Source organism: Sebastes fasciatus, chromosome 8 (genome assembly GCF_043250625.1).
Source record: "Sebastes fasciatus isolate fSebFas1 chromosome 8, fSebFas1.pri, whole genome shotgun sequence".
Lineage (NCBI taxonomy): Eukaryota > Metazoa > Chordata > Actinopteri > Perciformes > Sebastidae > Sebastes > Sebastes fasciatus.
The window spans coordinates 24,863,274-24,889,905 of NC_133802.1; the positions used below are offsets into that span (position 1 = coordinate 24,863,274).

A 26,632-nucleotide genomic window follows, 5' to 3' on the forward strand; every position below is an offset into this window, starting at 1 on the left:
ATATTAGACATGAGAATGAGGATATAAGCCAGTCAGACCACGTGTCAGAGGACATACAGCACAAGTAGGCCTCTGCTGCTCCACACAGTAGCACGTATCTGATGGCACTGGGTCCGCCAGTAATAACACTCCTGATTCATTTTCCATTTTGAAGCTGCTCAGTGACTTTTATCAGTGTGTGGATCTGGGTCTGTCTGTATGCTGGTTACGAATTTTAATATATCTGCGTAGTGAAGCCATCAATGTGGGTCAATGTAGTTACTGCCTGCTGATTTTAAAGGTGTTAAATTCGAAATCCAGAGCATTATTATAGCAGCAAACAACTATTGCCTAAAGATATATATATCTTTAGGTAATAGTTGTTTGCTGCTATAATAATGCTCTGTGATATAGAGGACTTATGTCTACCTGAGCACAGAATGAAGTCGCTCTCCCTCTGTGTGTGTTGTAATCCAAGCTTCTCTGTGCTTTGTTGACATAGCCGGCCCGGTGGTGCGTGCTTTTAGTGCATGTTCGTGCATATGTGTGCCCCACTGGCTAGCTCACGGCCGCTGCTTTGCACTGCTCTCATACGGTGGTCACAGCTGAGAACGGCGTCCCAGCCAATGTCGCTGTTGCGGAAGTGTAGCACCCACCGTTTTTTAATACGAACAGTGATGATTTCCTCCTCTTTACAGAAAGCACAAGCACAATGTAGTCTGCTGATCATAATTCAATTTTGAAATACATATTTTTCAATGATTTCCACCATATTTGTTTACAGATTTTAAATATCACAATTACATTGTCAATTATATTGATGTTTAAAACACCATGTCTTGCATTCTAAACCCTTGAACCTTCATTAATGTAATGCGCCTACTTTATGGAAATTACATAATATTCCTGAGCAATTCTTGAGCGTTTGTTTATGGTGTGTGTTTATGTGTGTTGTGGCCAAACGCCTGTCTGTTTGTTTGTGTGAAGGAGGTTGACGTTGCCCTCCCAGATTGGCCCTCAGCAGTGTGTGTGTATGACGGAAGCCAGCCCATCTGTTATTGCAGGCAGAACGCTGTAATCCTGCCTGTTTCAGCCTTCAGTGTAAACTGTTAACTGTGATTTATTGAATCGTTACGATTTCTAAACCAGCTGACTGTGTCAAGGTTACGCTTAGTTAGTATTCAGTTGAAACTGCTGGTGCAACATGGCGGAGTCCTTGAAGAGGGGACCCGTTCTATAGAACGTATATTGATAAGAGGTAAAAGTCAATCGTTCGTTCCTTTGCAACATCATTGCCCAGCAGCAGAGCTACGCTTCCGCCATTTTGGACTGAAAGTACTACCTGATGCCACTAAAATGTTCCCCTAAAAAGTGCCGTACAAAAGTAAAACAAAATTATTTCTTATCTATTGTCATATTTTACTGAAATGGCCTGTGTTGAACAATAAAATATTCTAAATATGATAAGCGTTTTCAGTCCAAAAGGGCGGCTGTTGTCAAAAAAAACACCTGAGTTTCGCTCTTTGCTTCTATACTCTTTGCCCGTTCCCTATCTAGATATAAACGGCTCATTGTACGGCACAACGATTGTTATTTTCAGGTGATAATACACTAAAGAAAATATAGTTTTTAATATTATATTCCTTTTCTGCCAATAGATCCCCCTAATTGTTACACACTAGTCCTTTTAATAAAAAAATAAAACAAAAAGATGTTTGATCATGTAGTTTACATGTCCCGTAGAGCCTAGCCGTCTGGCATGCAGTCGGCTGCACATAAAACCCTAAAAATTACAAATAAACTTTGCAGTCAAGCAAAACTAATATGCAGCCTTCAGCATCAACTTTCCCTTTTGTGCCATTCTGTGTTAGCTAGCTTGCAGACGGTGGTGGCACGCCTGTGTGCACATGTTGACTACACAACTAGGCGGGCCAAAATTTATTGAGAACCTAAATTGATAATGGGGGCTGGATAAAAAATTTGCAAGCGGCTGGATTTGGCCCATAGGGCCTTGAGTTTGACACATGTTTTAGGTATACCCATGAAGCTGCTAGACTTTGCTGTTGCTGCAGATAACATTACACACAAGATATAGAAATGCATGAGTAAACACAGAAGTGTAAAAACAAAAATTAAAAGCTGGAGTGTGCACTGTTCAGACCACAGTCTGCAAAGACAGCTGCTGAGTTGTGATTTTCAAAGCTAGTGAGGCTGCTTTACTTTACTTTAGATGTTCTCGGTCCCACATTTCAACAAGAGGTAATAGCTTTGTTGGTATGTAGTAATTGCTCACTGCTGTTTAGGATGCAATTTTAGGATTCACTCTTATTTTCTAGCAGTGGCTGTCTGTCATCACCTAACAATAGCGTGGATTGGGATTTAAGAAGATGAGGGTATTTTTGTCGCCAAGTGAAGCTTGAACCGTGTATCCACCCTTGGCGTGTGCATTTGTAAGTGATGTTATTGTAGAGGCAAGATATAAAGCTCACAGTAAGAAATGGTGTCCCTGTAGATGTTGTTTGATGGGAGCTTGTTGAGTAAGTAGAGTCATCCCCTGAATCCCCTGTGTTGAATCTACTTGTCGGTACCAGTCCTTGTCTGTTTAATGATGATTAGATATCAGTTTGTTCGACCTGAATCCTCTCTGGAACACACAGTACGGGGGCAGCAGAGGTGGTGACGTGGGAGAGGCGGTGGGTGTTTTAAATGTAGGTGGTAGGTTTTTCTGTCTGTGTCTGCACAACAGTTCCTCAATCCAGAATACTAGGTCATAGGCCAAATGTTGAAGTGAGGCTTTTCAGTTTGTTGGAGTGTGGTTTAAAGGGTAACTTTGGTATCTTTCAACCTGGACCCTATTTTCCCATGTTTTTGTGTCCAACTGACTAATATAGACAACAATTTTTGAAACTGGTATCAACCATGTCATACTAACTAGTCACGAAAGAGGTTAAATAACACTCCAATCTTACGTTAAATTTTGGCGAGGAAAAACTGGCATGGCCATTTCTAAAGGGGTCCCTTGACCTCTGATGTCAAGATATGTGAATGAAAATGGGTCCCACGAGTCTCCCCTTTACAGACATGCCCACTTTATGATAATCACATGCATTTTGGGGCAAGTTATAGTCAAGTCAGCACACTGACACACTGACAGCTGTTGTTGCTTGTTGGGATTCAGTTTGCCATGTTATGATTTGAGCATATTTTGTTTATGCTAAATGCAGTACCTGTGAGGGTTTCTGGACAATATTTGTCATTGATTTGTGTTGTTAATTGATTTCCAATAATAAATATATACATACATTTGCATAAAGCAGCATATTTGCCCACTCCCATGTTGATAAGAGTATTAAAGACTTGACAAATCTCCCTTTAAGGTACATTTTGAAAAGATAAAAAATATGCGATTAATTGCGATTAACTATGGACAGACATGCAATTAATCGCGATTAAATATTTTATTCGAGTGACAGCCCAAATTTTTTTATTTACCTTTTGCTTGATCTGGTCTGTTTGCTATTGTGTGTCTTGCTCGAAGAAGTCTTGTTCTGAAACCCTGCGTCGCATCCACATTGTGGAAATACTCTAAATATTCAACCGTGACAGTGAAAATCTTTTAGATAACACAAAGCTACGCTTTCTGTTCTCCAACACAACAAACTCTGACAACACCGGCACTCCTCACTCTAACTCTCACTCACATTTCCACAGTTATCTTCCGTTTTTATGTCATTCATCATGATTGTATAATCAGTTACTGGTACATGAACTTGGCATTTTCTACATCCATCCACACCCAGAATGCTGGGAGGAGGGAGCTGCGTAAAAGCCGTCCGCTGCTCTCCAAAGCTCCTCTGTTTGATGATTGGCTGGGATATTATTTCAGTGCATAAAAGAGGCTAAGCTGTCATTTCTGGGTAGAAAATGGAGTATAAGCAGCCTGCTCTCCCTCCTTTGATCCCTTACATCCCATATGTTTTCATGCTGAAGCAGATGACTTTTATACCAAAATGACATTGTAATCTTGATAAGCATGCAAGTGTAATCTCAGCCGCATTAAAGACATCTGTCCGCCCTATTATTGAAAGGGTTTGTTTTAACTTAACCCTGTGACTGAACTATTAAGCTTTATACTAAAAAAACACATTCAATTACCAGATAAAAGGAGGGTTTTTGACAAGCTTAAGGCTATATTCATAAAAATGTGGATAGACTTTAAAACAATATTTGTTGAAAGTTTCCTGTCTACACCAGCATTTATAGATAATTTACTACATTTTTGCTGTCCAAATAAAATGCTTAAGTCTCTCCCTCGTCCCTGTAATTTAGCATAATGGTGGTTGTAAACAGGGAAATGATGGATTAACCACCATCTGCTGAGGAATGTGGACAGATGTATTGACTCTTTATGACAAACATGGCACTTGATTTAAGGGTAAGCTCCATTCTGTGAACTCAGACTGTCTCTGTAATTACTTATGTTGTGTTACAACACAGCCAATCACATAATAGAGGTGCTGTTCTTGCTCTGTCTATTGATAACTGTACACGTATCAAATAATGATTTGATTGAATACTGATTTTAATTCATTAGGGATAGTTTGAGTGTTTTGAAGTGGGGTTTTACGAGATACTTATCCATAGTCCATCGACTGTATTACCTACAGTAGATGGCGGTCTAAAAGAAAGGCTCACCTAAAAATAAAAAATCAATATCAGTTTAAGTGTACGCTATATTTAGAATATATTCGCTGGTTTACCATGCTGTCAGACAGCCCTTTCCAACGGAGAACTGAAGCTATTGTATCAATCTATGCTCTCGCCAAAGCCACCAGACTCCATTGAAAAACCCCCCAGTGATTTTATCTCGCAGAACACAGGAGTTGCTGGTTTATGCTGCTACCTCGATGGGTTAGTTTGTTTATGCTATTGTGTGACTTTGATGAATCCAAACTAACTAAAGTCACACAATAACACAAATAAACTAACCAATCGAGGCAGCGGTAGCCCAGCCAGTCCTGTGTTCTGTGAGATCAAATTACGTTTTTTTCAATGGAGTCTGGTGGCTTTGGTGAGAGCATAGATGGATACAATGGCTTCAGTTCCCCTTTGGGAAGGGCTGTCTCACGGCAAGGTAAACTGGCAAAAATATTCTAAATATAGTGTACACTTAAACTGGGGTCTTTCTTTTAGGTGACTAAAATACGTTTTGCTGCCGGCCCCGTCCACAGCAGTACATTGCTTTGCTTCCGTGCGGTAACTCCTGTCTGTTTCTCCAAACTGGGGCGAGCCGTCCTTCATCTACTATAGATAATACACTGACTATGAATAAGTACCTCATACAACCCCACTTCAAAACACCCAAACTATCTTCTTCCTCTACACGACAACACGTGTAGTGCTGTTTGCATGGGGTGTTGATAGACAGCAGGAACTGGATTTGAGCCTGTCTTTACAGTGAAAAGTGACGGCAATTAGGATATGTGCTTTGTTTAACTTTGTTAAGGGACTGTGCATATGTCAGTGTGTTTTCTTAAACACTGTTTTAGGAAAGAAGCATAAACACAGGCAGACAATCACGATGTGCAATCCGTGGGCTGTAATTTAAAAGCTATATTTGTTGGTACTAGTAGATACGGACAAATGTTATGCACTGTCCTTCAGTTTTACAAGCCTGCAGTTTTCCTTTTCTGCAACCTCACAAACATTTTTTGTTGTGTAATTAGACACAGAAATAGCACTGCAGTATCAACAAGGAATGCTTTGTATTTATTTTAAATCTTTAATAATTGTAATAGTGAATATTAAAATTCTGACCACATGCTATTAATAGATGTGATTGGATGTCTACTGATGGTCATGCTACTCAGCAGAAGTTCATTTCTGTGTTGCTGACTCAAGCTGCCACATGAATCCTGCTTCCTTCCCGTATTAGTTGTTTCTAGGCATTCATTCATAACAAAAGAGTCATCAGTTAAGGGTGTGAATGTGTGAGTTCTTGTACGTCTGTCCTTGTGATGAGATTTTGACTACATTAGGACTTCTTCAGATTACTTTCAGTCAGTTTCAGAGATTCAGGAAACGTCCATACAAAATGCCTGAGATGTGTACAATGCTACATGAGCACTTTTTACCTTTTCATATCGTTTTGCTGTTGGTAAATGTCTACCGCTTTCGTTTGCTACTCAATGAAGAGTTCAAACTCTTTTGTCCAGAACTCCAGTAAAAACAGGTTTGTTATGTTTGCTTTAGGATGTTAGCTTACATGTTCACAACTTGCACCTCATGATCGCTCGTTTGGGGCTAGGTTTAAGTAGTTGAGTGTTGTGGTTCACATGAATGAAGCTAGTGGACTGTCTAGCTAAGGATGTAAGTACAAGTGTGTGTGTTTGTGTGTGTCAGGTCAGGGCTTGATTAGCGCAGCAGGGCGTAGCAGTCGTGTCCAGCTGCTCTCTCCAGAAATGTGCCATGACACACAGCAAGGCCTTCAGTGAATGATCCACCAGTAAAGAGAAAAACACAGCTCTGAAATTAATGAGACATATGGCATGTTGCTTTATGAGTCCCTCAGCAGCCACTGGCAGACCTGTAGTCAGACAACACACAGGTTGTGTGATTTCCTTGATAAAACGCAGTGGAATTAACCCAATGTTGTCAAAGTGTCAGGGGCCCCCCTTGTCTTCACCTACAAAATGTCACTCAAAGAGACATGTACCAACCAGGAAGAGTTTCAAAATGATTGCAGAGACACAAAATGACCACAAAGAGACACAAAATGACCACAAAGAGACAAAATGACTATAAAGAGACAAAATGACTATGAAGAGACACACAATGACTACAAAGATACACAAAATTACTGCAAAGAGACACACAATGACTGCAAAGACACAAAATGATTGCAAAGAGACACAAAATGATTGCAAAGAGACACAAAGTGCAGTGTCCTACTGTGCTTTTGCTGCTGTAATTTCCCCAGGTTTCACTTAACTTTTATCTTCTCTCTTACCTCCAGTCACCCCTGATCTGTTCCCGGAAACACCCCTGGTGCCGTCCCTGACTGCAATATCGTCGGCACGAGCCAGCTCCGTCCCTCAAAAGCCCCGGAGGCGCAGCAGCAGCGGGAATAACAGCGCTGCCACGTCCCGGCCTTTGCGCTCAGCCTCCAGGCCAGCCCCCAGCAGAGGCAGCATGGAGGTGGGCATGCGCGTGGTGCGTGGTCTTGACTGGAAATGGGGAAACCAGGATGACGGCGAGGGCCACGTGGGCACTGTGGTGGAAATCGGGCGGCAGGGCAGCACTACCACACCAGACAAGACGGTGGTGGTGCAGTGGGACAGCGGCACACGAACCAACTACCGCACTGGCTACCAGGGTTCCTATGATCTGCTGCTTTTTGATAACGCTCAAATCGGTAAGCATTCATGACTAAAACACTGGGTCAACTAGAGCTGGTTCTAGTTTGAAATAAAGGGACCCCTTTGAAAATGGCCATGGTGTTTTTCCTCACCAAAATTAAGTGTAAGTTTGGAGCATTATTTAACCTCTTTAGTGACAAACTAGTATGTCATGGCTGGTATCAATGGATTCCTTAGGTTTTCCAGATTCATATGATACCAGTATCTTCACTCTAGTTTTAAAACTGAGCCAACTACAATGTCCGAATAGCGGGAGGGCCCGGCGGCAGCCCATGTTAACTTTGACAGCCCTGGTTTTTCATAAAAAAAAAAGATAAGTTCAGCCTTTCTGTTTAATCAAGTTGCAGCTGCCTGCATGCTCTTGATTATAGAAAACAAAAGAATGCCATACTCAAATTCACATGCCTACGTTTGCTGCTGGGGTCATGAGAACTTGGGACCTTAAAATGTGGTCATTGGCAGGACAACATTGAGAACCCTCAGACATCATCATTATTGGTTTCTGTAGTTTCACAGCAGAAACCAAACGGATGTTCATTTTTAGCACAAATTATCAGCTTTTAACTCACATAACCTTCACAAAGCCTATTTTGAGTAGCATGGTACAGTAAAGACTATCTTCTCATCATCAGCTCTATTCTGGACTTGAATGACACATACAATAATGCGGGACTCATTAGCAATTTTGCTCCATTTAAAGCGACATTTTTCTGCCTCAGAAGCTTGCCCTTTAATGGAGCGAAAGAGGAGGAGGAGAACAGATGAGGAGCTAGGGGGGTGGGGGTATTTTTGTCATGATGTTTGTGCTTCAGTTCTTCCACATCTCATGATACGAGCCAATGTGATAAGTAACATTGGTAAGGATGTGACATATGCCTTGACTGCTTCAGTGACTTACATATAGGAGGTACATAGTAGTTTATTACTTGCATCTTACTATAGAAACCTCAGGCATGTTGAATTTATAACCCCACTCAACTTTCTTCAATGCCTCTCCTTCCCCTCCAGGCGTGCGTCACTCCAACATCATCTGTGACAGCTGCAAGAAGCATGGCATCATGGGAATGCGATGGAAGTGCAAGGTGTGCTTCGACTATGACTTGTGCACCCAATGTTACATGAACAACAAGCACGACCTGAACCACGCTTTCGAGCGCTACGAGACGGCACACTCCCAGCCGTGAGTACTGCACTGCCACTTCCCCCAGCACAATTGATCCTCATTTAAATTGTTTGCAAAAAGCAGTGACGTAGGTTACCAAGGTAAGCTAATCAATAAGGTTATGCATAATGTGAATGCTAGCACTAGCTGAGTCAACGTTAAGAAATAACTGAAAGGGTTAGTTTTTATTTTTTTAAGTGAGGTTGTTTGTATACTCCCCGCGTTCTGCGAAAACAAAAACAGTAACTTAACCTCGCAGAGCACGTTAGTTGCTGATCTACCTCTGCATTGATGGGTTAGTTTGTTTGTGTTATTATGTGACTTTTGGATCTGAACTAATGGCGTTCCACAGCAGTACATTGCTTGGCTTCTGTGCCAGTACTCCTGTCTGCTGCTCCAAACTGGGGGCATGCCGACCGCCATCTAAATTACTCTACGTAATTCACTGACAATAAGGACGTACTATATATAAACTGTTTATGTAGCAGCCTCAACGTGCAGAAACCTACGTCAAGTCACGTGGACGCTAAAACATACATACTTTGACCAAAATTTGAATGTTTGGATTTGAATACATAAAGAAGATACAGAATAACATAAAAACTCAAAAATAATGGACCCCTTTAAGTTTCACATGGTAAACTAATAACAAAACTTAAATTAAATATACTGCCTGGCTGTGGTCAGGATCTGTTGTCTGTTATCCGGCCAGATATTATCAGGGTTTATTTCCAAAAGACTATTTTTTTCAAATGGTCGGCTAGCCTTAAGTCAGCTTATTCAAACCACACTTGGCCTTGCGGTGTATAAATGTTTAGTGAGCTGATTCCAAGTGTCCTACGAATCCAGATTAGCTGAGTTCTCCCTTCAGAATCCACTCTTCTGCATCAGTTCACAGTAAAGCCCCAAACTGCTTCAGGCACCGTCTGAATGTCAGCTGGATGGCCCGTTCTCATTTTAACGAGGTGATATGTATGACCCAGATTTCTTCCATAGTTTAGCCTGGTCCAGGTCCAACATAGTTCCATTTATTTTTCTTTGCCTGCTGTCCAATGAATGGTGCAAAATAGGGGTGAGGATCAAGACTTGTTAACTTTGATTTGATTAAATCTTCTAATTAGCTATTAGGTGCAAAAGTGGTAGTGGTTATTATTTTTAAGAGTTTGCAAACCACAGACAGCACAACGATTTCACAATTTTTACATGTCTTGTTTAATTTATACAGCAGCGGAGGAAATGAATTGTTACACCCCTAGCTCAAAATCTTGACCTGGTCATAACTTGAATCCAGTATCCTTGCCATCTCTCTCTGTCTTTGGTTTCACTTCCTGCTATTACTTCCTGTGATCACATTCTCACTAGATATGAGAAATGTCTTTATTAAAGTCTTTTTGGATTTAGGTTGAGTCCTCATTTGATTTGTGGACCATTTTGACTCTGGTGGTCGGGGTGGAACGTGAGCTGTGCAACAATACCAGATTTGGGCTTTAGGTGAAACCTGGCCTGCAGTAATCATTCAATATTCTGACGGTAGATGGAATCTCATTTCGTCCCCCACCTCAGTTTCTCTTCAGAAGTATTGATTTGTCATTGAGGCGCAAATGTTTGGCTCAGCAGTGTCCTTCATTATAAACACCTTGATGTGACCCTCCAAACCGGTCAAAACAGGTCACTGCCCCCCCATCTGTGGACGCTGCACAAATACTCGCTCATTCTCACTGAAAAGACGTTTTTCATTTCATTGAACTGGGGGAAATGTTTTTGAGACATGTTGATTAGTATAATGATTTCTAATTATTTACAGTATAGTACAATTTCAGTTTTAGGATACCTTGAATTAATACATTGAGAGATGAAGATCAGATGTGTTTGATCACATTGGTTAGAAAAGATATCTGTGTATAGCAAACTGCCTTTGTGGATAAATGTGTCAAAAAGTGCTACTATGAGCATCCACATCTTTAATCTGAGTTATTTAAATGTTGCCTCAGTAATCAAAAGCAAGTGTGGTATGTAACATCTGAGTGAGACGAAGCTAAACTTAAAAAGAAGAAATAACTGAAAAAATATTCCCTACTTTTTTTTAGTGGTGAGGCACCTTTATATCCGTGCTACCATTGAAATGTATGTTAATTAATACCACAGCCAAGACTAAATCCTACTGTAAGTATTTGCTGTTGTTTAGTAGTCTTATACTGTAAGGATCGTTTTATAGTTTAAGCGTGCGACATTGGTTGAGGCCACAATAGAAGAAGAATAGTAATAGTAATAATAGAATAATAGAAGTGGAAGTAATTTAAACCCCTCAGTATGAATGTTGCATATAGATAAAATAATCTGTATAAAACTAACAAGATTAAGATTTGAAAGACTATTGTAGGATACCTTCAGTACTATATTTCTTAAATGGATGAATATTGCCTTTCAAAATACTTACAGCCCTGTAATTAGTTTCACTAATCTGAATGATATTGAGAAAATGTAGCTCCGTTTAAGACGTTTGTCTGCAGCACTTCTGAATGGATTGATGTCACTGATAACACATAGGGCTTGTCTCAGTTATTGCTTTCAAGGAGATTATTTTTATTGAATCTGAAACATGATGGTATATTTAGATCCGTAAGTGGCAGAAAAGACAGCTGAGGTCAGTCAGCCAGCCATGATGTGAATTAAATCTTCAAACATCACTGGTCCTAGCTTCTGTCTAGTATCATGTATTTATGACTTTTTAGACGATGCTGAGGATGTTGGTTTGGTGTGCATCATTGACTACTCTAAATGTACAATGTTCTATATTTGGTTAATGACAGCAGTGTCCTTTAGAGTAGACTGACTTCTTTATGATTTCCACTCAGTATCCAATCATTCCTTTTAACTTCTTCAATCCGTGTCCTATTTGCAATTATACACCCCCTGGAGGTGACATTAAAGGAACAGTGTGTTACATTTAGAGATATCTATCGGCTGAAATGGAATATAATATTTATACGGTTGTTTTCTTCAGTGTATAATCACCTGAAACTAAGAATATTTGTTTACATTTCATAGTTAATATTCGCTTGCATTTGCATGGATGTATTCCACTATTCCACCGCTGTCTTCCGGCAACATGCCACCTCGCCAGATTTCAACACGAGACTTCTCCTTGAGCGAGGCTCTTTCCATAATGTCAGACACTTATAATAAAAGTCAAAGCCTGTCATGGCAAAAACAAGCACTTTTAGTGGATGTAAATGACAGTACCAGCTTGCCCCAATAGGATTACATTGCAGCCTGTGAGCAGCTGCCATCTACAGCACTCTCCCAGGTTGAAAAAAAACCCAAGTTCAAGTTTCATAATATTCAGTTTTGTCTTCTCTCTTCATCTTTTTATCAAATGCATCTTTGCATAATCTCACTAAATATGGATTTGTGATTGTCACCCAGCAGTGAGAAGGGGTGTAAATGTGGGAGAACATCACATGAAAGTCATTTCTTTTCTTGTCAGATGAATGAAATAGAGGAGCACTCTACAGTATGTGCTGCTAAACGCACAATGTTTCTTTATTTCCAGACCACACTGACCCATATTTCACTGACAGCATTTCAAAAGACTAATTTATAATCTGGCAGTCATGGGACACACTTGATATTTGCCTGGAAAGACAAATTTAGCTTGGTTTCATAATGAGTGGGGCTTCTTGTTGTGTCGGCAGCAGACTGGGATTTGGGCTTAACATAGCTAAGAGAGACTCCTTTCATGTGGACCAAACATGTGTGAGGGTTTAGAGACTATTTAAGCAGGGTAGATCTATTTGTAGTTCACATACTGTAGGCAGAAACGCTGTTGGTGTCCTGAGGGGACAATGGGAAGTTGTCGACACTATAAACTGCTGCAGCTCACTGACACTCGAGCTGTACCATCACAAACATGGTGTGAGACCTGAGTCGGATGTACTAGTACACGAGTGTCCCATTGTAATTACAACAGATTTAACTGGATTAGCATGCTCAGCTGTGCGGATTAGCATGATAACATTTTCAACTTCCTAAAAGACATGTTTGATAACAGGTGTTGGATAGGGAGCAAATCAAGGTGCTGCTCACAAAGCATTAAGCTGTGTACCAGTGCTGCATTATTGAATAAGATTAGTGGTTACAGATAATAGATGGATGGATGGATGGCCCCGCCCTTTCAGATGTTTACACTACATTGACACACGTGTGTGTATGCTGACAGTGCTCAGGGCAGCATATGCGTGCACCATATGTTTACGAGGAGATGGTGGGTGTGCAGCTGGTTAATCGGCTCTTCAACACACAAACAAGACACACGCAATTCCAGGGAACATATCCGGTCAACTCAATGCTTAATCCTTCCCTTGCACATCAAGCTACACTGTAGCATTACATTTAAGGTTATCCAACCCAACCCCACTACTGACCTGCAGAGCTTTCCAGAGCTTTCTCTGTCTTCTAGCCACCTGAATTTGGTTCTAGTGGGCTAACTGGAATTGCTATGCTCATTTCTCGTCTGAAATATATGTATAGATCTTCACACTTCTTCCTCATTTCCACTCCCATCACAAAACTGCTGTCTTCTTCAATGTATTTGAAAAGGATTTCAACATTAAAGATTCCTTTATTATTACATCACAATTATACAAGTATGAGAGAGTAAAATTATTTTGTTTTGGCTCCTTGACCTTGCAGCATAATAGCAATAAAAACAAGCAATAAAAAGGCATTAAAAATGGTAACAATACAATAAAATACAATACAGTAATACTATAATTATATAAATAATGTGCATATGCTATGGTTTGGGTGCTTTGGTAGGTGAAGTGTGGACTAAAGCAAAGAGTTAGACTCAAGTCAATATTCTAATGTATGATTGAAAGTTGTGTTTCCACAGTAGTGAAGGTACCAGAAACACATTATAGTAAATACTAGGGGTGTAACAATCGATCTGGATCGATATATTGATTCAATGATCAACGATCCAATATCATCGATGCAAAGTGAAAATATCGATACATAGCATCATCTTTAAGAGGCGTCTTTATTTTTATTCCCATGGCACATCTGTGTCATTATTTTCGTCCAAGTGCACCTCCTTCCTTCCTACAGAGCCCAGTAGTAAAATTGTCAAATCATATTTTAGTTGCTTTTTGTGAGTTAATATAAATGTAACTGATTGTGTTAAATAGACATATGATTGCTCATATCTATCGCAGGCCCCTGAATTAAATTGAATCAAAATCGTTTCGTGGCAGACTTTGTGATATCAGCAAATAGCGTATCGTTGTCCAGAGAATCTATGTAATATCGTATTGTGATGAAACTTGTGATTTACACTCCTAGTACGTAGACTAAATGCAAACAGGGCTGACATTTCAAACCAGGGCCATCTTACTTCGAGGTGAAATCTCTGAAACATCATTCCACCCACAACTGGTATCATTACACTAACTCATAACCTCATTGTATTTTTTTTTTATGTGAATTCTTATTTTCTTTTGTTGGTAATTCGATATATTTCGTTGCCTTTCTTTCAAACATTGAAGCTTTCTTTTGTCTGACTGTTGACCCAGCCATCGAGTCAATGGGTGTGTAGGTGACGTTTCGCCTAACAAGATTAAAAATCTTGATCCCTTGAAAGAGCTGTGCTTTCTCAGAGTAGCTACACTGAGAAACAACATGAGGTCCTGTTTCCAGGAACATCTGTCAGTTTACATCCTCTTCACTATACTTAGTGACCAGCTATCCTGTCATAAACAGTTCTATAACTCTTGATACCTAAATCAATGTTGCGCCATGAATTCCTCGAAGCTCTAAAAACTGAGCAACCAATTTAATACATTGAAGAAATGCAGAGAAAATGTGTTTGTCCAGACATTTCTTCTTGTATCTCTATTATATATATTTAGATGCAGACATTTAAATATTCAAGCCTGTAGATGCTCTATACCTTACCCTGGGGTGGCCTGATTTTAGATCTGCTGTCTAGGGATTAGGCTCAAAGCTCTGTTTACAGATAAACACCATTCTCGTCACAGAAGCCCAGTCCCATGAGATTTGTCGTCAGTTGGCTCTAAGATCCAAATGTCCTGCTATAGCACTCAGGAACCTGGAAAATCCAGCCAGTGACGGAGGATGAAGTTAGCCAAAGCTAACTTTAAGGAAAGCCCCAGTGCTAGAGAAACATGTTGGAGCAGCAAAGCCTCGATGAGGCTCCCTGAGGACGACAGCTCTCACAAGGCTCTTTTTCTTTTGATCACTTTGGATTTTATATGACTTTCCAAAAAGCTGTTTGCTTTAAATGGAAGCTGGGATTTGATCTCGTCAAGAAAGTATGGGAATAGGTAGCTCCTTTGCACCAAGATCTGATCAAATCTTTACCATAAGGTATGTCAGATTTTGAGGATGTGACTGTCTGTGTGTTAAATAGTCGTCGTGGTGTAGTAGTAGATAGTGTTGACACTGATGTCAGTAGCTATTGTATGCATAGACTTTCTAAATGTGTTTTTTGAGTTTAGCCGTTCACAGTCCTGAAATCCTATCAGAAGAAAACCCTTGTCTTAAGGAGCGTACATCCTGCACATCTCTTGACCACTTGTGGAGCAACTGCCACATCGTTTAGCAAACTAATGTTGTCAGTTAGGTGGAGGACGCACATATATATCAAGACATAAAACAAGTAGCACTTTGTGCATTATGTATTTTGGCGAGAAATTGTAAATGTATACAAAATAGGGCTGTCAGTCGATTAAAATATTTAATCGCGATTAATCGCTTGATTGTCTATAGTTAATTTCATATTAATCACACTTTTCTTCTCTGTTCTGTACCTTAAAGGGAGGTTTGTCAAGTCTTTAATACTCTTATCAACATGGGAGTGGGAAAAAATGCTTGCTTTATGCAAATATATGTATGTATATATTTATTATTAGAAATCGATTAACAACTTAAAACAATGACAAATATTGTCCAGAAACCTTCACAGGTACTGCACTTAGCATAAAAAATATGTTCAACATGGCATAAAATGGCAAACTCGAGCCCAACAGGCAACAACAGCTGTCAGTGTGTCAGTGTGCTGACTTGGCTATGACTTGCCCCAAACTGCATGATTATCATAAAGTGTGTATGTCTGTAAAGGGGAGATTCGTGGGTACCCATAGAATGCATTTTCATCCACATATTTTGAGGTCAGAGGTCAAGGGACCACTTTGAAAATGGCCCTGCCAATTTTTCCTCGACAAAATTTAGCCCTAGTTTGTAGCGTTATTTAGCCTCTTTCCAGAAACATTAGTATGACATGGTTGGTACCAATGGGCTCTAGTTTCATATCAGTATCTTCACTATAGCTTTAAAACTGAGCCCACTACACACTAACAATTGTAATTTGTGTTAATAAAGAAATTAACACATTAACGTTAACACGTTATTATCGCGTTAACTTTGACAGCCCTAGTCTATACATAAAAATGTTATCAATAAGACCTTCAACATTGTCTTAGATGGTCCGTAGAGCAGTTTGTTCAGCTGTGTCTCCATGCTCTTATCACAGAGTGAGTTTGGCACCGAGGCAGAACCTCCCGCGGATCATCCTCAAGGGAATCTTCCAGGGGGTTAAAGTGGTTCGTGGACCTGACTGGGACTGGGGCAACCAAGACGGTGAGTGATGTGTTTGTGTGGGGGGACTGTTCTTAACCACTAACTCGATGCTGCCAACTCAGCAGGCCCCCTACCTTCTCCTTGAGCATGGAGCTGTTCCTCTTCAAAGTGTTTACCATCCACAACCCATAATAACATTCTAACCTCACGTCTCATTAACCCGCAAAATGTCGTGTTAGTGTGTGTCTGCGTGCATTTATATTGCCAGTGACTCATCTGAGTCTGTTTCACAGATGTGCATGTGTCTTTACTGAGTCCATTTATCTTCTTTGTTTTTCTTTTTCCAGCCCTGTGTAGTGGCATAAACTGAGAAGCCCCTTCACCTAAAATATGTTGCAAGTGTTGAGAAAGTAGAGATTGTGTTTTTTGTGGCTTCCATGAATGTCTGCAGTTTTCCATTATGTGACAAACTCTCTTTCAGATACAGACAGCCCACACTGGCTGATGTTTGAAATAGTTTAAATAATAATTGAAAGCAATCTCACACATTAGTGGGCTAAATTAAAGCCCTTGAATGTTCCTTTTAGGGAAAGAGGGAATGCTAATATGTCTTTATGGTTCCTGGTGGGGTCGTCGTTGTCTCTGAGAATAGCAACGCTCCCGTTTCTGGGCTACAGCAAATGAGTCAAAATGTCCTTTTGGTGTCTTTGAAATCAATGCCCTGGGGTTTGGTTAAGTCACTCATCAGGCTTAAATGGTGTATGCTGTGAGCACATACAGGAAGCACTGAGCATGCTCAGAAACCCCCAGCCCACCATGTAGTCTTACGGGTCACTGGTTTAGCCGGTGTGGAGAGGCACTGAGGCAGCTTGATGACTTTTAATGGCTTAACAAGAGTGCCTGATGTATAGAGGCTAAAATACGTTTTGCTGGCCGCCCCGTCCACAGCAGTAACTCCTGTCTGCTTCTCCAAACTGGGGACGTGCTCACAGTCATCTACTGTAGGTAATACACTGACTATGGATAAGTACCTCATACAACCCCACTTCAAAACATCCAAATTATCCCTTTAAACGACTGAGTTGGCTCTAGAAATTTGAAGTGAATGACACTTGTCAGCTTATGTCTCTACAGGGAAAATGTTTCTCCCACACCTCTGTGTCTCTCATCTCATTTGTCTCAAATGTTTACATTGTGCTTGTCAAATTTTGCCATGTTGACACATTTTTCTCCTGATCGAATCACACCAAACTCCACTCTCTTTATCTAACGAATTTTCTTTCTTTAATGAGCTGATTTTTCTTTCACTGCCTCCATCTCCCCCTTCTCCCACACACTGATGCATTATTGTTTCTTGCATATTTGTGTGTGTATGTGTGTGTAGGCGGGGAGGGTAAGGTTGGGAAGGTAGTGGACATTCGCGGCTGGGACACAGAGTCTGGTCGCAGCGTGGCCAGCGTCACCTGGTCTAATGGCACCACCAATGTCTACCGAATGGGCCACAAGGGCAAGGTAGACCTCAAATACGTGTCTGACGGCCAAGGAGGCTTCTACTACAAAGACCACTTACCAAGGCTTGGTAAGATAGACATATTCCTGTTTCAAAGTATGCTCAAAGTCATTTATTTCTCAGTTGTTTAAGGAATCACACTGCAAAATTAGGAGGGAAGCAGTATATTTGACCAATATTGGCCTTCATTAACAATCTGATTGCCGTGCCCAAATGTTTTGTTTTGGCCACTACTCAAAGATATTCAGTACTTACTTTCATAGAGGAGTAAAGAAACCAGAAAATATTCACATTTAAGAAGCTGGAATCAGAGAATTGACTTATTTTTCTTAAAAAATTACTCGAACCAATCAAAATAGTTGCCGATTGATGTATTAGTTGACAACTAATCGATTAATCGTTGCAGCTCTAATGTTTTGTGGTATTTGACACGATGTGAATATGAATTTCTGCAGAAAACATGCTTGAAACTTAAACTGCAGTTGATGCTGGCTTTGAAAAACCCTCATAAGTCTCCAACATTAACACCTGTCCATCCAGGAGAGCACGCGGAGCTGCAGCGCCAGGAGAGCGCTGAAGGCCACTCCTTCCAGCAGGGCGACAAGGTCAAATGTCTCTTGGAGATGGAGATCCTGCGACAGATGCAGGAGGGCCACGGAGGGTGGAACCCCAAAATGGCTGAGGTATTAACGTCTTCTCTCCTGCCAGAAAGACAAATCCAAAACATATTAACAGACAGCTTTACACAACTCCCTATGTAGGACGGAACCTGCCAACATAAAATAAATAAATAAATATGTCATTAAATGTAGCAAAAATAACATTGAAAATAAATGTCGTCATTAATTAATTGATAAAATGTGACATAAATTGATATTTCTGTTTTATTTATTTACATATATTTATATATTTTTTATTTATTTAATATTTATTTTAAATGTCTGTATTTATTTATGCATTAATTTATTTATTCCTGCACAATTTTCCCTTTGCATTTCGCCCTGGGAATGAAGACTGAAGTGCAGCTAGCTGGCTAGCATATAGTCAATCTATACACTCTGACCCCCTGACACACCTTGAATGACAGCCCCCTCATTTGCATAATGAGGCAGAAATGCATAAAAGAAATGTATAAAGAAAAGAGTACAGAAATAAATAAGTTTGGGGAAATATATAGGGGGTGAAATGCAAATGGAAAAAGGTGTAGAAATAAATAAATGAATAAATGCCTGAATATATAAACAAATACAAACATTTTAAAAATAAATAAGAAATACATGCACAAATACATAAATACATTTAAAAATGTATAAAAATAAATACATAAGTAAGTAAAAGGGAAAAGTAAACAGAAAAGTAAATAAATATGGGAATTAATACAGAGATAAATAAATAAAGAAGCAAATTGAAACAGGAATATCAATATATGTGACATTTTATCAATTAATTAATGGCTACATTTATTTTTAACATTATTTTTGCTGCATTTAATGACATATTTATTTATCGAGTCATGTATTTATTTATTCATTTATTTTTGATTTTGGCAGGTTCCGTCCTCCATAACTCCCTGTTGAGTTCCTCTATAATGTAGAAGTACAAAGGGAGCTTCCCCTTGTTTTCTCAAACATGTTTTAATGAACTCTTTGTACTTTATGCATCATATGTACTCTTATGTTTTAGCCAAACATGGCCTCACAGTCAAAACACACGTGCCTCTTGAGCCTGGCATACAGAATTTTTATATAAGTGGCTCAGATGGACGTTAGCGTGCAACAGAGTGAGAGGAAACAGAGCATCCAACTCTCAAATCACAGCTGCTGAAGGGAACATTAAGGTCACGGCCATGCAGAGGGAGACCCTGGGTGAAACAGCCTATTTGTGTTTGCAGTACATTTGCCGGATCGGGACTGTTCATAGAATCACTGACCGAGGAGATGTCAGAGTCCAGTACAGCAACAACATCCGCTGGACTTTCCATCCTGGGGCCCTCACCAAGGTACTGATAAGCTTCTGCCAGAGGATCTTACATTGTTCAGAACTTCAGTTTAACAGGAATGTAGTTGGATTATCAGTATGTTTTCAGCTGATTTTAATCTTAACAATTTGTCTTTCTTTCCACTAGGTGAACACTTTTGGAGTTGGCGAACTAGTGAGAGTGTTGGAGGACATCGAGAGTGTGAAGAGATTGCAGGCTGGCCATGGAGAGTGGACAGACAGCATGGCTCCTGTATGCTCATTTAGCCTGATAATAGATGCTAGCCTGATAATAACTCTTCATGGTATTTCTGGGTTTGTTATGAAAGGCTGAGTTCATGCCATACTGTGAAAGCGGTGTGGATTCCAGTCACAAGACTTGGACTTGAGTCAGAATTGTGTTATGAATTCTTAGATGAAAGTTAAGATGACTTTAGAGTTGACTTGACAAAATCAGGAAAGACTCGTAACTCAACCTTGACTTTCACACCAATCACTCATGACTCATATTTGGACTTAAAGGTTAACTTCTGTATTCTTCAACCTGAACCCAATGCCCCATTTTTTTTGGCTAACTGACTTATAGCCAAAATAATTTCTGAAATTGGTCCAGTATTGAGGGAGAACGCTGTAGACAGCAGCCATAAAATGAGCTGCGAGGGCAAATGAGCAGCGTCGCTGTAATATTACGTTCACTAAACAGTGCTTGTTTTTGTCATGACAGGCTCTGATTGTTATTATCAGTGTCTGACATTATGGAAAGAAATTGTTGTCACTTTGACACAAAAACATGGGAAAATAGGGTCCAGGTTGAAATATACCAAAGTTACCTTTTGACTTGTAATGACCATCCAATGATCTATATTCTTTACTTTATTTATTTACTACACTAACTGTTACTAAAAGTGAGAGACAACATTTTAAATGGCATTAAATGTGGTGAAGGGTGAATAATAACTTAACTCTTGACTTGGGACTTGACTCTGGACCTTCGTGTCTGGATGTACGACTTGACTTTTCTCACCTCTGTATTCTGGTATCTTCAGGTTACCCCCTGTGTCGCTTGCTAAGGTAAAGCCTTTATTTGGCAGACCTCCCTCTGAATTAAAAGTGACCTACTCCATTGGTTGTGCGTCAGGAATCAACCTTCGTTTAGAGCCGCTTCCACGAAGCGGCCTGGTTATTCACCTAAAGAGGCACAGAAATTGCTGCTCTAAAAACCATGAATAGTTCCTGGTGAATTTCCGCTCTTTATTTCTTTATTTGTCCCTGTCAAACCTTCTCACTTGTTTTTTAACTTTCTCACCGACCCACGCCACATCCACCTTATTCACTGTTGTTTTCCTAGGTGCTTGGCCAGGCCGGGAAGGTGTTGAAAGTATATGCGGATGGTGACCTACGGGTGGCGTTTGGGGGCCAGACGTGGACGTTCAACCCGGCGTGCCTCTCTTCCCAGTCTGTGGAGGTGGACGCCAACCTCATGACAGCCGAGAACCCTAACGAATCTGGAAGTAAGGCCTCTGCCGGGACGAGGGGGCTCATCTCTAACACTCCAGCTTTAACTTCTGCATGCATTCATTCTTTCATCCTCCCTGCCCTCATTGCAGCTCTGCCTCTGCCATGCATGCTTTCACATACAGGCTGCAGTCACGGCTATTCCCTGTCTGTCTTTTTTTCAGCATGTGTGTCAAATGTTCTTCTTTATAGCATGTCCCGATCCTGCGTGCTGACAGCGAGAGGCTTTGGCAGCATGAAGAAGTTCCCAGCAGTCTCTTAATCATGACTAAATCTGTTATGTGCACCTCTGTGGATGGGAGCTTGACAACAGAGGGATGTGTGTGTGTGTGTTTGTGAATGTGTGTGTGTGTGTGGTCAGATTGCACCGTATGGAGGGTCATTTTCACTCATTCCTGCGGTTTTGCATTGAGCTCCGCTTTGACAAACCCATTAACCCGTCGTGTGTCTGCTATCTTATCCCTCTGCAAGGCATTGCGACACCATTTCTAATCATTTTGTTCACACTGGACGGATTTAAGCTAAATTAATCCTTTTGTCTCTCTTGTCTACCTCTGTCTCTGTTCAGGTACTGTCATCTCAGTGTTGGAGAAGCTGCTGTCTCAGTCCACAGAGCAGGACAATCCCAGCCGGCTGGTCATTGAGGCAGCACACGGCAGTGCCAGCAAAGTGCGGGAGTTGGTGCAGAAGTATCCTGACAAGGTTAGTGCAGCACTCCTTCTCTTTGCTGCAGTCTGCTGCCCGTTCCAAGAGCTCTTTCCACCAGGACACCAACACTGGGGGCGGGGAATTGAAGTGCCCGAGTGCCTTTTAGGTCATGTTCAGACCTGGCATTAACATGCGCCTTGCGTGATCCGATCACAAGTGGACAGCTATAAGTACGCCTGTTTACACCTGGCATTAGAATGTGTCTCCAGTGCCCACTTGTGATCAGATCTCACTTCCCCGCTCTATATATAGAAAACATATATCTGTCATATCATTCAGCTTAGACAGGTGGTACAATAGTAGGAGTGAGAAATCTAGATAAAGTCTTCTGTCATGGTGCATGTACTTTTGTAATATGATATGGTACATTTTCTGTAAATTTGATGGAGAAGATAAATTAATTAACTTTCTGTTTTTGCCGAATATAGTGAATGAAATACCTGACACATCAAGGTCTTTATCACATTGATTGAGAAAAATCCTGTTAATCCAATGCAGCTTTATTACAGTCCTGCTAATTGATTTGCAAATCGCACCGGCTTAAAATAACCAGAGACATGAATGGAATACATTCTACTCAGTGATGACTACACTGCTTATTGGGATTATGTATAGAGTGTGTGACTAATGTGGTTGTTGCTCATGCTCAGATTATTTCCAGCCAGTCCATGTTCAGCTCTGTCAGTGTCCCGGCTATCGTCGCCTCGAATGAATCTTCAACCACGTTTGTGTTCCCGGCAGGTGGATATAAAGAACCAGGGCAAGACTGCACTGCAGGTCGCTGCTCACCAGGGCCACATGGAGGTGGTGAAGGCTCTGCTGCAGGCCAACAGCTCTATAGAGGTCAAGGATGAAGATGGAGACACTTCGTTGCATTACACTGCCTTTGGGTAAGGACACACGCACACACATTTGAGTGTACAAAGGTAAGCCTCTGCTCCACGTGGCTTTAGAAAGACCTGCAGACTGACAGATGGACAGTTCAGTTGTACTTGTCTCGTTTCCTTGTAATGTGATAATCCATTCACAGAAGTGGCAGCATTAAAGTGTTTCCTAATCAGTCGGCTATATCTCCGCCTCTCACCACATTAACACATGCTCTTCTATACTTGTCGAAAACAACTTTGCTGGCTTGCAGCAGTGGTACACCATGCAAACAAAATGTCAGGGTTTAAAAAATGGGTTATTTGTGCAACTTAGCTTGAGCTTTGTGCATCTCCCAGTAGGTTTTCAGAATAAGCCTTTGAGATTTGATGTACTGGTTTGAATTAACTCACTGTTCAGACATGTCTTTTTTCTGTTTATGGTGTCTTTGGGTTTAGTAATCAGGCAGAGATCACACGGCTGCTGTTGAGCAAGGGGGCAAACGTCAACCTCCTGAACAACTCCATGTGCACGGCGCTCCACATCGCCGTCAACAAGGGCTTCACCGACGTGGTGCGAGTGCTGACCGAATATTCGGCTGACGTCAATCTCCAGGTGAGAGGGCCTAGCTTGCCTAATACCTCCTTTGATTGGGTTAGTAAAAAGTGAAACTGGTGGTTACTTCTTTTTTTTATATCTGTTACTTATTAAGTCTCTCGTGATTGTTGGAACAGTGGAAAAACAAAGATGGTTTTGCTGAGTTTTATTTTGTTTCTGTCGAGTTTGAATGAAGTGTATTTTACGATGATGAGTGAGTTAAAATCACTATTGTCTGACTGGAATCTGGTGGCTTTGAGGTGAGCATATTAATAGTATGTTTTGTACGTTAATAAATTATAATAATTGTCCAAATCCCTGTTGATTATATTCATTATACATGCATATTAATTTCAACACGCGCCACATAGCATCGGGTGTCATGTTTCCATCACTGCCGATCGGAGCTGCAGCCGATAAATACCCGTGACTACTGCAGAGTCGTTTCTCTCGGGACTGAATGCAGATTGTAACCTTTCCCACTAAAGACAAAAAACAGATGTTAGTGGGTGTTTTTGTTTTTTTCGTCCAGTGGGAAAGGGGCTTAAGTGAGCTTCCGTCAGTCATTTGCTACACACGTCATGAGCAACTCACAAATTGCTCTTCCAAGCAGTTGTAAACACACAAATACAAACATTTATAGTAGTTGACTGTGATGCTGCTTCATTAGTGTGTCTTTTAGGGCATTCTCCAGACTGTCTAACACGCCTGCAACCAGGCCCTGAATTCACTAACAGCATCTTTTTTCTGCTTGAGTAGTGTGGCTACTCAGCTATAAACACGGAGTAGCAGCCCGCTGTTTGTTTTTGTTTAAGGCCACATACAATGAGAATGTACTGCAGCATCCATCACACTACTGATATATACCGATCAGCCATAACATTATGACCACCTGCCTAATATTGAGTAGGTCCCCCTTTTGCCGCCAAAACAGCCCTGACCCGTCAAGGCTTGGACTTCCACTAGACCTCTGAAGGTATGTCGTGGTATCTGGCACCAAGCCCTCAGTAGTAGATCCTAAGTCCTGTAAGTTGCGAGGTGGGGCCTCCATGGATCGGACTTGTTTGTCCAGCACATCCCACAGATGCTCAATTGGATTGAGATCTGGAGAATTTGGATGCCAAGTCAACACCTCGAACTCGTTGCCATCCGCATGATGTAAAAGAAAACGCGATTCATCAGACCGGGCCACCTTCTTCCATTGCTCCGTGGTCCAGTTCTGATGCTCACGTGCCCATTGTAGGCGCTTTTGGCGGTGGACACGGGTCAGCATGGGCACCCTGACCGGTCTGCGGCTACGCAGCCCCATACGCAACAAACTGTGATGCACTGTGATGACACCTTTCTATCGGAACACGCATTAACTTTTTCAGCAATTTGAGCTACAGTAGCTCTTCTGTTGGATCGGACAACATGGGCCATGTCTCAGCAGGACTCAAGAAGAGGCCCAAAACCCTGTTTAGTTCTAATATGTGCAACAGCCTCACTCACTGTGATGTTTCTCCCCCAATCAGGATTCATACGGGGACACGCCGCTCCATGACGCCATCGCAAAAGATTTCCGCAACATCATCGAGATCCTGGTCTTGGTGCCCAGCATTGACTTCACACAGCAGAACAACCGAGGCTTCAACCTGCTGCATCACGCCGCCCTCAAAGGAAACAAACTGTGAGTAGAGATCATACTCAAAACTTTCTGCATGTGTGTTTTAAAGCTTGGTTGTGACCCAGACACCACATATATTATAAGAAGTGACATTAGATATTTAAACCCAAACTTTTTCAAGAGAAGTCAGGTGTCTCTCTTGGCACTTCAATATAGTTGTGATTTCATCTAGCAGGATTAGGATTAGCGCTTTTTGAGAGGGAGAAGATTTTTTTTTTTTTTATGAAAATATCAAAGTTCCTCCATGTATTGTATTCCTCACTGAAATTGTGACACCAATAGGGAGCTGATGAAAGATTAGCTCGGCCATTTTACTCTACTCACTGAAGTGCTTGAGACTGCCTCACTGACACCTGTCACAAAGGCTCCATTGTCCTCTAGCTGTGTTGTTTTTTTAGGCGGTGCTTAATCACAAACTGGGCCTTGACGCCGACGACCAGGACGGCAGAAACACAGAACTAAATGTCCTCACAATGATAAGGTTTCATCCCTCAAACACCAACTCGTCTGTCTGGCTCCTTTTTTGGTTCCATGTTGCATCCCATCAGCTCCAGCACACCCAGAATAGCCAAAAGCGAATGGTTCCCTTTTTTTTAAGATAAGATAAGATATGATATTCCTTTATTAGTCCCACAGTGGGGAAGTGTAAGTATCAACTTCTACATTTTAGAAGTTATCACAGTTCTTAGCAGCAATCTGAATTTATTTTAAAATGTAGTCTGGTGGCTTTGAAGAGAGCGATATAACGGCTTCAGTTCCCCGTCTGAAAGGGCTGTCTGACGGCGAGGTAAAGCAGCTGTGGACGGGAGCAGCAGAAATATTTTAGCCACCTAAAAAAAAAAATCAATGTCATTTTACACGATATTTACAATATTTTCACCGCTTTACCCCGCCGTCAGACAGACATTTACGACATGGAGCTGAAGCCGTTATATATCGCTGTCTTCAAAGCCACCAGACTCCATTCACAAAAACAGTGATTTTACCTTGCACAACACAGGAGTTGATGGTCTACCGCTGCAACGATCGGTCAGTTTGTTTGTGTTATTATGTGACTTTCAGATCCGAACTAACATGGTGTCCACACAGCATTAGTTGCTCAGCTTTCGTGCCGGTACTCCTGTCTGCTTCTCTAAACTGGGAGCATGCCAACCGCTATCTAAGTTACTGTATATAATGTTAATACACTGACTATAAGGATGTGTATATATACTGTGCCATTAGCAGCGTCATCATGCAGAAACCTACGTCAGGTCACATGGGAAAAAGTTTTCAGAAGGGCTTGAGGAAAAAGCATTTTAACGCTAAAACATGCATACTTCGAAATTTGAATGCTCGAATTTGAATACATACAACTGGGAAGCTACAGAAATATAATAATATAATATAAAAACCTCAAAAAATAATGAGGCTTTAAAATCAAATTGTTATGCATTAGCCTACACAAATTACGTATATAATTTATACTTTTTTTATCCCATGATTCAAACAAACCTCATTAGTTGTTTGTCCTTAGATATAATATTCAAAGACTGTTTACATTGTGCACTGTGCAGATCTAATGCTTTACTGCAACTGACCTGTATTGGTTTGACCTGTAATATTATTTTCCTCGCTATTTTCAGCAGTACAATTAA

The 26,632-nt window shown here is 40.9% G+C and overlaps 1 protein-coding gene across 6 annotated transcripts in view; it reads left to right on the top strand.

Annotated features, from left to right (window-relative positions):
• The window catches only part of mib2 (MIB E3 ubiquitin protein ligase 2), a 51,301-nt gene that overhangs the window by 8,653 nt on the left and 16,016 nt on the right, over nucleotides 1-26,632 (top strand). For 4 of the 6 annotated variants that reach the window (XM_074644602.1, XM_074644599.1, XM_074644603.1 and 1 more), the window contains 12 exons: nucleotides 6,995-7,393; nucleotides 8,406-8,577; nucleotides 16,112-16,218; nucleotides 17,543-17,737; nucleotides 18,209-18,351; nucleotides 19,560-19,667; nucleotides 19,794-19,898; nucleotides 20,994-21,156; nucleotides 21,729-21,862; nucleotides 22,610-22,758; nucleotides 23,191-23,347; nucleotides 24,844-24,998. In XM_074644602.1, coding sequence (XP_074500703.1) covers nucleotides 7,171-7,393; nucleotides 8,406-8,577; nucleotides 16,112-16,218; nucleotides 17,543-17,737; nucleotides 18,209-18,351; nucleotides 19,560-19,667; nucleotides 19,794-19,898; nucleotides 20,994-21,156; nucleotides 21,729-21,862; nucleotides 22,610-22,758; nucleotides 23,191-23,347; nucleotides 24,844-24,998 — 1,811 coding nt within the window. In that variant the 5' untranslated portion in view covers nucleotides 6,995-7,170. The remainder of the gene's footprint in view (nucleotides 1-6,994; nucleotides 7,394-8,405; nucleotides 8,578-16,111; nucleotides 16,219-17,542; nucleotides 17,738-18,208; nucleotides 18,352-19,559; nucleotides 19,668-19,793; nucleotides 19,899-20,993; nucleotides 21,157-21,728; nucleotides 21,863-22,609; nucleotides 22,759-23,190; nucleotides 23,348-24,843; nucleotides 24,999-26,632) is intronic. The other 2 variants (XM_074644604.1, XM_074644601.1) reach the window with 1 other exon arrangement.